The 13,517-nt window shown below is 38.6% G+C and overlaps 1 protein-coding gene across 2 annotated transcripts in view; it reads left to right on the top strand.

Moving 5' to 3' along the window:
- The window catches only part of LOC138743238 (heat shock 70 kDa protein 4-like), a 57,936-nt gene that overhangs the window by 14,712 nt on the left and 29,707 nt on the right, over nt 1-13,517 (top strand). For both annotated transcript variants that reach the window (XM_069898211.1, XM_069898210.1), the window contains exons 6-8: nt 3,765-3,898; nt 11,687-11,931; nt 13,380-13,456. In XM_069898211.1, coding sequence (XP_069754312.1) covers nt 3,765-3,898; nt 11,687-11,931; nt 13,380-13,456 — 456 coding nt within the window. The remainder of the gene's footprint in view (nt 1-3,764; nt 3,899-11,686; nt 11,932-13,379; nt 13,457-13,517) is intronic.

Raw genomic sequence — 13,517 nt, 5'->3', positions numbered from 1 at the left:
TCTTATCTGGGATTATCTCTGTAAATATTCTCTGAACTACCAATAACGATATTATATCTTAAGTCGGGGAACAAAAAAAACTGCATTTGTATTGCAGTCTCACTTGTGCCTTGTACATTTGTAGTAAGGCGATCCCTCTCCTCTAACCTCCTTGATCTAATAGCCAACTTCTCTTTTAGTTCCCTACCTATTACATTTCCCTAATGCTGCACAAGAGTTTTCATTCATGCACAAGAAACCCTGAAATTCTTTTCCTTCTGCAGTTTTCCCTATTTTTAAAAAAGAAAATTAACTTCCAAAATGAACATTTCACATTTTTCCACAATACTCTATTTACCAGCTTTTATTCTACTCAGTTGATGTGTTAATACTCGTGTGAAACATTTTCCTCTGCTGATCGTGCTTTCTTAGCCATGTCATTTTCAAGTTTGGATATTGTACATTTATTTTTTTACCCCCATCCAAGTCCATAATAAACATAAACAGCTGCATTCCCACTACTGATCCTTTGGCACCCCACTGTTACTGGTTGCCAACCTGGAAATAACCTGGTTGTCCTTGCTCACTGTTTCCTGCATGTTGGCCAGAAATCTCTGTGCCAGTACAAGCTTGTATCTTGTGGCTTAACGTTTTGTGAGGCACTTTATCAAATGCCTTCTGGAAGTCCAAGTACAGTACATCTACTGGTTCTCTCCATCCAAACCTTGAGGCATTCTCAAAAACTACTTCAGCTTTGAAGCCAGTGCTGACTCAACTTGATTAGACTGTTAATTTTCAAATGTGCTGCTTTATTTCCTTAATTTAATCTATTTCTAACAATGGATGTTAAGCCAATCTGCCTCCAGTCAACTTTTATTTTAATCCTCCTGCCTCTTTTAAAATGGGATATTACAGTGGAAGCTTTCCATTGCTCTGGGACTTTTGCAGAATCTAAAGATTTTTGTAAGATTGCATCAAGCGTATCAACTTTCTCAGCAGCCACTGTCTAAATCCTTTAATGCAAATTCATCTGATTGTACAGAAACAACCCAACAAAGCAACGCATCTCTAAACCACAGAATATTAGCAGAGAAAATAGCCCTTTGGCTCTTCTGGTGTGTGCCAAACTTATTTTTTCTGGTCCCGCTGACATACACCTATTCCACAACCCTCCGTACCCTTCCATCCATGTACCTCTCTAAATTTTTTATTTAATGTTAAAATTGAGATCACATTCACCATTTTATCTAGCAGCTCATTCCGTAATCCACCATTCTCTGAAGAAATTCCTGCCACCGTTCCTCCTAAAGTTCTCCCTTTTTTTCCGTTAACCCAAGTCGTCTAGTTTGTATTTCACCAGTACCCTCTACAAATAATATATATGCATAGTGATCCAAACTAAATAGATATAAAAATAACTTATGGGTTTCTAGGATTGTTCCACAGTCTCACTACCAGCAAGAAGAAGCTGTTTCCACACTTGGCGGTCCTGGTTTTATGCTTCTATACCTCTTGCTTGAAGGTGGAGTCTCAAAGTTACTGTGGCTAGATGGTAAAGGTCCTCAGTGATTCTCTCAGCCCTTTTTAAGGGGGAAGGGTGACTCCAGTGATGTTGTTACGGTTTTAATCACCCTTCATCTGACCTCCAATCTTGTGCTTTGCAGCTGCCAAACACATTATGATGCAGCCAGCCAATACTCCCTATTGTGCTCCTGTAGAAAGTTGTTAGGATGGTGGCCGAGAGCCTTGACCTCCTCAACCTCTAGGAAGTGTAGGCACTGCTGCGTCTTTCTGACTAATGAGGAGGTGGTGTGGGTCTAAGATAGGTTTTCCTTTAAATAGCTGCCAAGGAATTTTGTGCTCCCCACTCCATCAACAATGGATCCATTGTCTATAGTGGGGAGTGGTCCTCCTCCTGAAGTTCACAATCATCTCCTTTGTCTCGTCTGCATCGAGACTTGGGTTGTTGATCTTACACCACTCTACAAGCCTTTTGACCTCCACTCTATAAGCTGACTCCATTATTTTACCACTATTGTTGCCTCTTTCTGATTCAAATCTATCACCCACTCCATTCTTCCTTTACCTGGCCCCCTTGTTTCTCTTGCCCCTCTCCCTCTGACAGGTATCTGCCAATCAACTCCTTCTGTCTGGCATTCATCACCTCCAAGCTTCACCAATTTTCCCCCATTGGCTCCTGTCCTAGCCATCTCAGCTCTTCACTCTCAGCCATAGGATCATATTCATTTACCATTATTTGTGCTGTTTATACCTTAATACATAAAGCAGTTTTTGGCATATTGAATAATCATTTTTGTTTGTATTTTGGCTCTTCTACTGTGTTCTTGATTCTACTATCCTCTCTAATTTCTGTCCTTGTTTCTTTCTCCTTAGTGACTCTGCTTGGGCTCCATTCCCCCTGCCATTTTGGTCTGAATCGTCTCCCAAAGCACTAGCAAACTTATTTATCTGTTTGAACATGTTATGTATTTACCCACTTATCATTCCACTATTCCAGGAATTTAAATCTTTCTCCCTGTACCATTCTTCCAGGTATTCTCTTCCAGCATATAGGACTGGTGTAATTCTGGAGCTACTGCCTTTTGATGTCCTATTTTTCAATTTATTTCATAATTTCTTGAATTCTTCTTGCAGAACTCCATTCTCCTTTTCCTCAATTAACAAAGAAGAGTACAGCCCAGTAAAAGGCCTTTTGGCTCATGTGTCTGTACCAAAAATGATGCCTAAATTAAATTAAAACTCTGGTTGCAAATGATCCAGACCCCTCTGTCCCAAACGTATTCATTTAAGTTTCTTAAACGGTGCTCCAGTATCTGCTTCCACCACTACTCCTGATGGCCTGTTTCAAGCACCAACGTTCTGTTCGTGCGTTTTTAAAAAGGAAAATTTGCCCATGTTTCTTCTTTAAGCTCCCACTCCCTTAAATCCATATCCTGTAGTATTTGACGTGTTTATCCTGGGTGAAATATTCTCACACGCCTATACAATCAGTGCCTCTCAATTGAAGTTGCATTCTGCTGGAAAAGACATGGAAGCATAGTGATTTGTGAAATGTTATTACAGCACCAACAACCTGTGTTCATATGTGCTGTTTGTAAGGAGTTTATAGATTCTCCCTCCTTGGATAATAGAAGTTGATTAAATGCAGGGTTTTTGGAGCAAGGAAAGAAGGGAAATTGATCAGTTGCAAATGCTGAATGTCAGTTTGGAAAGGAATATGAATTGGCAAATTAACTTTTTGAGAGAATTAAAGTTGATTTTTAAATCAAGTTTTATGAGAATGTTGGAATTTGACAGCATTTAGAAATGAAAAGTTCAAGAGATTATAGAAGACCAGAAGAGGGGTGTTGGGGCTTGGGAGGGAAATGAATATGGACTCATTGCCACAGGAGTAAGTGCAGAGGTGACAGAAGACCATGACAGGTCCAGAACTCTACGGTCTCTTTTGAAAGAAGTGGCCTCCTGCTGGGGTAGCTATCAGTTTTCTGTAGTATCCATGTGTATATGGTGTTTCTTGAAAACCTCATAGTCCCTAAACAAATGGGTCAGTTTTCTTTGCTAGTCTGGGGTAGCTTTGGTTTAAAATTTTTTCGTAAAATGAAAAAAACAAAAGGAGAATATTTGAATACCTAAATAGGCTCTTCATTTGGTTAAATACTGATGAAATTTCATTATTTTGTCCCAATTGTGTTGATCTCTTCTACTGTTGATTAAAATTAGCTCTCTGGAGCATTTTGTAGTTACACCTATTGATTTGTATGCAGTTGCACTCGCGTATGGGATATATAAACAAGATCTACCAGGCCCTGAGGAGAAGCCAAGGAATGTTGTTTTTGTTGATCTGGGACATTCGGCATTTCAAGTTTCTGTTTGTGCGTTCAATAAAGGTAAACTGAAGGTAAGGTTGAGCAGCATTTATTTTTATAAATAAATCGGCAATGTATAAATAGTTGCAAACAATATAGAATCAAATGTTGATAACGGATAAGCCAATCCTGTTTCCCTTTGTGTTTGTTCTCCGAAATAATCAACTACCTTTAAAGTAGTTTTGGCTATTTTAATTTGTGGTTTAAATTGTAAATATTTCAGTGTATTATACAAAAAAAAGTTTATTCTTTTTCCAGCATCTGCAACTTTGTCATTTGTTGGTTCTTGTTCCACTTACAACATCTTGGTGAATGAGGCCTTTTTTCCATTTTAAATCATAATTTTCTACAACACTGACCATTTGTGCCCTGCCCTTAATGCTACTTTCTCTCTCCCTAGTCACCCTGTTTGAGTTGCCATCGTCTTGCCATTCTAGTTTAAACTCTCTCCACTAACGTTTACAAGCACTGTGATGATGTGCACATTTGCTCTTGTTTTATCTGGGTGCAAGTTGCCCTGGTTGTACAAGATTTGTGTATCCTAATTCCATTACATTGATCCAATAATCTGGGATTGTTATTACAACAGTCAATGCTGCACTATTACAACAATGGGTTCAAATCTGGTGTTGACTGAAAGGAGTTTGTATGCTCTCTGTCTGCGTAGATTTCCTCCACCCTTAAACATACGGAGTTTATGGGTTTATTGGGAAATTTGAATGTCATGGGGCCCTGGGCTGGAAGGGCCTGTTACTTTGCTGTATGTCTAAATTAAAAATTTAAATCTTGGAATGTAAATCTGAGGAATGGAAAAGGTCTTATCATTAAAAAAAAACTCTTGTTTCAAAATGGGAACAGGAGGCATGGTGGCCCTTTAAGTTAAAGATTGTTTGATCTTCAACTAAACTACATTTAGCTCCTCTCCAACTTTGTTTCCCTTGGTGTTTCAAAATTATCTTCACCAATTTGTCTTGAGTGTATTTATGGGAAGATCAGCCTTTAAGGATTGAATGCCAAAAATCTACAATATTCTAATTTCTGACAATTTAACTCCTAGATGATGAGTTTAATAAAATGTTTTAGGCTGCTACAGGCAAATTGCTTCCAGAGTCACATTCCAAATGGTGTGCGTATGCACGCTGGTTGTGATGAGTCAAATGCTATTTGTGGGGATATGTTGGTGTAAAGTGTTCAGTATTGTAACAAACATCAAAATGCAGCAATGATTTGATACAATGCTGTCAATTTGGAGTTCCCGAGTACTTTTGCACTCAATTAATCCCTCTCAGTTGAGCAACTATTCTGTAAAAAAATGAGAAATCGAGGAATTTTCATTGTTATTTAGAGATTGATTTTATTGGTTATAACTGTATTAGTATATTGGTACTTATTTTAATAAAAATTTCGAGGGAGTATCACAATGGTTTCTATACCAACAATTCTCCCGGATCTGTGTGCATATTAATAGAAGTTGAATAGAAAAATTGAATATAGTATGATTAAAGATCGAACAAACAGTAAGTGAGGCAGACTGCACTGTTGGGAGGAGGTGGTACCTCAACTGGAAGCTGAATGTTACCAGAATACAGAACATTTGTATTGCCTGAATCTCAACAGAAACTGGAGATGATTATTAATCATAAAAATGAGGAAAGTATGAATACCTTGTATAACTGTGTACGTGTAATTGTCTAATTTTAAACTAAATAGACCAGTATATAGGGCAAATTTTAAGGGGTTGATTATTACACACAGACTTACTTTTATCACGGTAAGCACGTGTATCGTTTGAGGTGTTGGGACCACAGATGGGCAGGCAGACACCCAGGACCAGATAGCAAGTCTATGTTGGGAGCTTGGATGGATGTCTGGCCAGGGTCTAGATGGGAGTCCACTGTTGGGGCTTTGGGAGCTCAGATGGATGGATGGATGGCTGGTGAGAGCCTGCAGTCGGGACTTCAGTGGATCTCGTGGGAGGGGTGGCCAGGGCCAAGGTAATAATCAACATTCAGGACATCAGAAGCTTGGATGTACAGCTGTCGGGACCAAGGTGAGTCGTGGTCACAGCATCAAGCTCTGGCAGGTAGCCAGGGTTAAAAATGGGTGGGGGTTAACTTTTGCATGCGATATATGGAAAATGCCAAATTTTTGGAGCAAAATAGGGAGGTTGACTTGACATGCCTATATAGGATAGGCCTTTTGAGCAGGCTGCATTATTCATTGTCATCCAATTTCAGTGCTCTCTTGTTTTCTTGTATCCCTTGATATCTTTCACCTTAAGATAGAATCTAATTTCTTGAATATATTTAATGGCCTCAACTGTCTTCTGTGGGTATCGCAAGTTTAGATGAAGATATTGTTCCTCTTGTCCTACAGTGGCTATCTCTTGCCTTTGTACTGTGCTCCTCTGCAATGTTCTTCCACCCAGTCCAATTACTGACAGCTCTGTAGAAGCTTTAAATAGCCTGTTAAAGAAACCATTGGTTTATTTTAAAATCCTGAGACCATGCAGTCTGGGCCCAAGATGGAGGCACCTCTGATCGGCAGCAGCCTTAAGGCGTTGCAGAATCTGGTGTGACAGATTATGTTGTGTTTGTATTGTATTTCAGTATGTTTTTGGGAGATAAATTGGGAAAGGTTTGTTGCAGTAGGGCACATACAAACACTTTAAAACCGATCTTATTTGAAATACTCGAGCTCTGCTAATGCTAGACATATCGGCTCCACACCTTTTGCAAGAGCTTTGGAGAGTGCTCAAGAGACTTCACGAATGGATTGTTGTTTACAAAAGGCAACAGATGAAAGATCTTGTTGGAACCGCAGATTGTCTGGAAGATAATTTATTGTTCTAAGAGGGTCATGTGGTTTTGCAAGTAGAGTCAAACAGGCTTTCTCTCTCTCACACACACACACACACACACACACACACACACACACACACACACACACACACACACACACACACACACACACACACACACACACACACACACACACCAAGCTTGTGGAAAGCCCCATTTGGAAGACAGCCTAGTGGCTCATGCAAGAGGAGAGGACTGGCTGTCTAATGTTTCACTTGGAATAAGAGAAACAAGAAGGAACTCTGTGGTGACCTGAAAGAAAGAGGTTATCATCTGGAGAACCCTGGAGGGGCAAGTTTTGTCAGCAAGACCCTGGAGTGGAGTTGTGGATGTCCTGGAACAACAAATCTCTCTGAAAACTGACAAGAACCTTCCTGAGCAGTAACCATTTACCTTTCAACTTTATAAATGTTAAATTCTGTGCACAGTAAAAGAATTGCCTGCAACCAGTGGACTTGGAGGAATGAGAAGTGAGATTGGACTGTGAACCAAAGAACATTTCTGAACTTACACACACATTACACACATATGCACTTAGAATTAGAAGAGGGTTAGTTAAGTTAAAGTGTGATTCTATTTTCATGTTTAAAGATAATTAAAAGCAACTTTTGTTTAAGTAACCATTTGTCTTGATGAATATCTATCTATTGCTGCTGAGTTTTGAGGTCCTCTGGGCTCATAACACTAGACACCACATCCCTCCAAAATCAGGAATATTTTCCCATATCATTTGTCCAGACATTAGAATTTTGTTTGAGATTTCCCTCTTTTTTTGAACAAATCAAGCCTGATCAACCCAATTTCTTTCTGTTCATTAGTGCTTTCATCCCTTAAATTTGTCAAGTGAACTTTCACTGCACTCTCTTCACATCAAGAGCATTCTTTTTCTGATAACAAAATCAAAACCCCACAGTACGCAAAGTGCGGATTCACCAACGCTGTATGATTGCAATAAGACAGCCTTGCTCTTGTACTTGATGCCTTTCACAGTGGAGCACAAGGTACCATTTGCCTTAACTGCTTATTTTACCTGCATACTTTGTTTCATGAACTGGTGTGCGAGGATATTCAGGGTTCCTGCAGTTCTTTTTCCAATTTTTCACCATTCAGATAATATGTTCCTTATTTGTGCCACCAAATAGATAAATGTTTTCAAATTATTCTGGACCCTATCTGCCTCCTATCAGCTCACCCTTCCACCAAGTTTTCTGTTGTTTGCAAACTTGGATGTACATTTAATTATCTCATCTAAATCATTAATATACATTGCAACTAGTTGATCCAAGCAAGGAATCCTATAGTACCTGCCACTTGGAAAAGGACCCATTTCTTTCTTATTCCTGTCTGCTAGCCAATTTTCTATCCATGATAATATCTTGCCCCAAATTTCATGTGTTTTAACTTTGCATGTTCATCTTATGGGGACCTTTATTGAAAGTTCAAATATACCATATCAATTTTAACCCTCCTATCTATTGTGCTTATTGCATACTTTTATATTTTTAAAAAATTATGTTCACTTTTTCCAATCCTATCAGATGTTTTCCAAGTGTTCAGTTATTACATAGAATATAATGGACTCTAATATTTTACATGTTGCCAATGTCAGGCTAACCAGTCTATAATTTCCCTCAATGATCTAACTCTCAATAATAGACGTATACCTCCAGTCTGTTAGAAATGATGCCGGGTCTATAAAACTCTGGAATCTGACCAACAATGCATGTTTTGTTTTCCTTCTTTGTTAAGGATATAAGAACATAACAGGACAGTACAGGCCCTTTGAATACATATCCTTAACATATATCCTAAATGAAATCAGTTTAATTTGGGAGTGGAGTGCTATCAAACTGAAAGGCCACTGCAGACTTAAGCTACTCTGACTTTCCCAGCCGATTACTGGACTGCTGAGATATCCATGAATACATCTTGGGTATAGTTATTTGGAGCCTTGCGGAGCATCATCCAGGCATTCACTCTCTACTGCTGTGCACTCTGTATGAATTCTCATGGTCATATATTGAAGCCTTTTAGAATCATGGAAGTTCTTTCATGCTAACTTTTAATCAATATTCTAATATTTATTCCTGAGGCTATCCCAGAACTGAGTAGTCTGAGTCTTCTGTAAATGTTCTGTACATTCTTAATTTATTAAGAGCTGGCTCAGATGCCAGCTGAGAACCTGGGCAGTGATGAGAGAATGCCACGTGAGGGCTCAGGCAGTGATGGGAGAAAGCCAGGTGAGGACTTAGCCAGTGATGGGAAATGCCACATATGGACCCGGGCTACAAAGAAATGCTGGTTGATGTTTTCAATTGTCAGGTGGCCTTGTGTCTTGATTAAGATTGAAGGCAGGTTGGTGATTTGGGTGTGATGTACTCTGCACTGCTTGAGAATAATGGATTCTGTGGATTATGACGTGACGATATTATTGAATTCAACTGCATGCAAGGGTTAGGAACTGCTTGTGGCACTATTCAATTCTTGGAATTGTATTTTCGGGATTCGCTGACACAGCAGTATTCTCCTTCTCCATTTGGGTAACATGTTCGGATGGCCCCTGACTTTAAAAGATGGTGCATGCACCATTTCTTCTAAACTTCCTACATTAACATGGAATGAAATCTAGAATGGATCTGAGTAGCACCAGTTGCAAACAGTACTCACCATTAACAGAGATGACTTCATACAATAGGCATTTGAATTATCAAGCAGCTGAAACATGTCATGGATCAGACACAAAAAAATACATTTGTGTGCCATGATTCCTCCAAACTTGATGGTTGTGGTTTTTTGCCAAATATAAATGAGCTTCTCTGACTTCTTGTTCTTAATGATCCATAACCTTAGCTGGAGAATTACAGCATTGTTCAGGACCTTTTGCCCACAATGTTGTCCTGACTGACAGATACCAACTAACAAACTGAACCTTCCTAACCTTGCACTCAAAACTCTCAAATTGTCTTGTATCCAAGATCCTAAGAGTCTTATACATGTCCATATTGTATTGGCCTCCACCCCCACCCCTGGCAATACATTCCGTGCGCCCACTAGTTTTATTTTAAACTACTCCTAACATCTCCCTGAAACCTTCCTCCGTGAAACCATCTCTGGTGTTGGCTACTCTGTCCCCAGGGAAAATGCCACTTGCTATCCACCCAATCTGTGCCTCTCATAATCTGGTAGACCTCTTCAGTTATCTCTCATTCTTTGCTCCAAAGAGAAAACGCCTACTTTTGTTAAACTTGCCTCATAAGACACATTCTCAATAGATATTTTAAGATGACGAGGACTGCACATCAATCATGCATCTTGTGATGTGTTCTGATTTCAAGTTTGACCAACCAAAATGCATCACTTTACACCTACAACTGGGAGGCTTCATATGACAATAACACAATCTACAAACTTGCTGATGATACTATGGTAGTGGGTTGTATAAAGGAAGGGGACGAGTCAGCAGACAGGGTGGAGCTTGAAAACTTGGGCTGAATGGTGCACCAACAACCGCCTTGCACTCAGTGTCACCAAAACAAAGGAGCTGTTTGTTGACTTCAGGAAAGGAAGGCCAGAGGCTTACAACCCAGTGATCATTGGGGGATCAGAGGTGGAGAGGGTGAGCAAATTTAAGTTCTTGGGAGTCACTATTTCAGAGGATCTTACCTGGACCCAACACACCAATGGCATCATGAAGAAAGCATATCAGTCCCTCTTCTTCTGCAGGAGTTTGGTATGACTTCAGAAACCCTGGCAAATTTCTAGAGGTGTGGTATGGAAACACCAATACCCCTGAGCTTAAAGTCCTCCAGAAGGTAGTGGACACAGCCCAGGCCATCACGGGTAAAACACTCCCCACTATTGAGTACATCTACAGAGAATGTTACTGTCGGAGAGAAGCAGCAATCATCAAAAACCCACACCACCCAGCACACACTCTGTTCTTGGTACTGCCATCAGGAAAGTGGTCCAAGACTCGCCCCACCAGGTTCAGGAGCAACTGCTCCCCCTCCACCGTCAGACTCCGCAACGACAAACTCAGAGATTCATTTAAGGATTCTTGTGCACTTCATTGACTTTTTTTTTGTTCTCTCTATTGCTCAGTCAGCTTGCTTACATTTGTTAACTGTAGTTTGTTTATTTAAAGTGGGTTTTTTTTGTACTACCAATTATTGGTAATTCTGCAGTGCCTGCAGGAAAAAGGAATCTCCGGGTTGTATAGGATGTCCTGTGTGTACTCTGACAATAAATCTAAATCTAAGACATGAAGACCTGTCATTAACAAGATAGTGAAATAAATTGGTGTTTAAAGTAATTGGAAAAGCATTTGTGCTTTAGTTTGAATTCATGATTGGTGAAAGAACTGAAAGCTAGAATTCAGTTGGGTATCTCTGAACACATAGCAATATACTAGAGGGCATAACTTGAAGTTGAGATGGGGAATGTTTAATTGAGATTTACAAAGCAAGTTTTTTCTTAATTGTGATGGGTGCCTGGAACATGCTGCTGGGAGAGGTGGTGGAAACAAATACTATAGGCATATGGACAGGAAGGATTTGAAGATTGTGCTTTCAAATGGGATGGTTTAAATTGGCATCTTGAATGGCACAAATAGCATAGGCTGAAGGGCCTGTTGCTATTCTGTTCTATTCTTGTAACAGTTGATTGTATCAGTATTTTTTTTATTTGAATACCAAAATTAGTAAAGAATGGCCATGTAGGTAAGGAAGTTCACTTGGAGCTGGTGGAGGCAAGGTTATTATGTAATATTTTTATAAGTCATCAAGCATGTTGTTCTACCAGTATGACTAACCTACTTCATAAAATATTCGTAAAGTATTGGTCTGTTTGGGAGAAAAATGATGTGTTTAATGAGGATACACCTAGAAACTGCATGCTTTCATTTTGGAATTTGTAGTTTTTGTTCCTTTACTATTTAACAGTAGGTTTGTGTTGTCCTAGGTCCTTGCGACTGCTTTTGACCCCAACTTGGGTGGAAGAAACTTTGATGAAATTCTAGTAAATCACTTTTGTGAAGAATTCAGTAAAAAATACAAACTAGATGTTAAATCAAAGATTCGAGCTGTAATCCGGCTTTCCCAGGAGTGTGAAAAGCTGAAGAAATTAATGAGTGCCAATGCATCGGATCTACCTTTGAATATTGAGTGTTTCATGAATGACATTGATGTTTCTGGAGTATTGAACAGGTACAAAATAATGGTTTTTAGAGTTGATGATAAATACCGTATTGAGATGAACGCATTATGCTTTGCAGAAATCGATGGAGTACAAATGGCATATATGCAAATTTAAAATGCATCAAAATTTTACATGATTAAATTGTATGTGTCAAACTATGTGCCCAATAATCTCGCTATCAGAAGAATTTTAAAAATTTGAACTCTGATTTGAACTGAAATTTGATGAGCAAACTTATTGTACGGTTAAGGCATTGTGACTTGGAATTGAGGTTATTTATGCTGATTAGGAATTACCCAAATATTTTCATATAACCTGAACCAAATGTGTAAGATTAGCACAGGGATTTTTAAAAATATATTTTACTTGTTAGTTTTTAAATAAACATTTGGAGAGCAAAAATTGAGTAGATGTTTCTTCAATTTATGGCAAAATTGGGTGGATGATGTGTTTAAGCATACATATTTCAAATTTTGATTATCAATGTGTCTGCTCTGTTCTGTGTTGGTTCCTTCCAAATTGAAGAGCATTCACTTGACTCACAAGACCAATCATTTTTCCTTCTTGATCACCTGCTGCTTGACATTTGCATTGATGACAAATTTAAAACGGCAACCAAGTTGTGCTGATTAATGTCAACGCTTTAGAATGTATGTTTGCAGATGGAATGATACAGAATGTATACTATACACATTTGGAAGACTATAGCAAATTATAGTCAGCAGTTGTGTAAAACTCAAAATAGGAAGTGATTCAACAGCTTGGCTAAGCTCGCAGCTGTCCTGTTACTCCCTGCTTTTCAAATGAATGTCACTTTCACCAAAGCATATGACTCATTCAAATCTTGAGGATGACCTTGTGGCATGGTTTGAAGGGTGAATCATCCCCTGATAGGTCACTGTTTTAATATGTATACCCTTGTGAAAGTATTGTTTTCCCCAAAACTGTTTTTAATTGTATTATTAGTAACATTGCCCCCATTGAAAGACATAATTAGCTTATTCATTGATTATCATAATTCAAATGTTTACATTTTTTGAGATTTGAGGCTGTTTGGCAAGTCTGACATGTATTCCCCATAGCTGATAAGGTGGCAATGGTACCACAGTAATCCATATGAAAGTATTTTCACTGTGTCTGAGCTTCCGTGACAAAACAAAATGGAATATGTTAGGGTGTTTTGAAAGTTGACATTTCATATTGGTCTTTTGAAACTGGTTTCAGTATGTTTTTAAAAAAACTTGTATTTCATCAGTATCATTTTGAAATGTAGAGCTGTGTTGATTTGTAATTGGTAATTTATATCTTTTTGAATACGATTTAATCAAATTTTTGATCCGTTATACAAATTGAAGGAACTGAAATGCAATTTATCAGACTTTATTTTTGAAAGTCAGAAACCTTTTACTTTTCAGGCCAAAGTTTCAAATATTTTTTCATTTTGAAATGTTTAAAGGGCACAGTTTGAAGAGATGTGCAGTTCACTGTTGTCCAGAGTGGAGTCCCCTCTTCGTAGTCTTGTGGAGCAAACTAGTGAGTATTAAATCAGAATTTTTTTTTTCTTTTTAATTTTTTTATTTTTAAATTATTGTCT

Source organism: Narcine bancroftii, chromosome 9 (genome assembly GCF_036971445.1).
Source record: "Narcine bancroftii isolate sNarBan1 chromosome 9, sNarBan1.hap1, whole genome shotgun sequence".
NCBI lineage: Eukaryota > Metazoa > Chordata > Chondrichthyes > Torpediniformes > Narcinidae > Narcine > Narcine bancroftii.
This window is presented reverse-complemented; position numbering and strand designations above follow the sequence as displayed.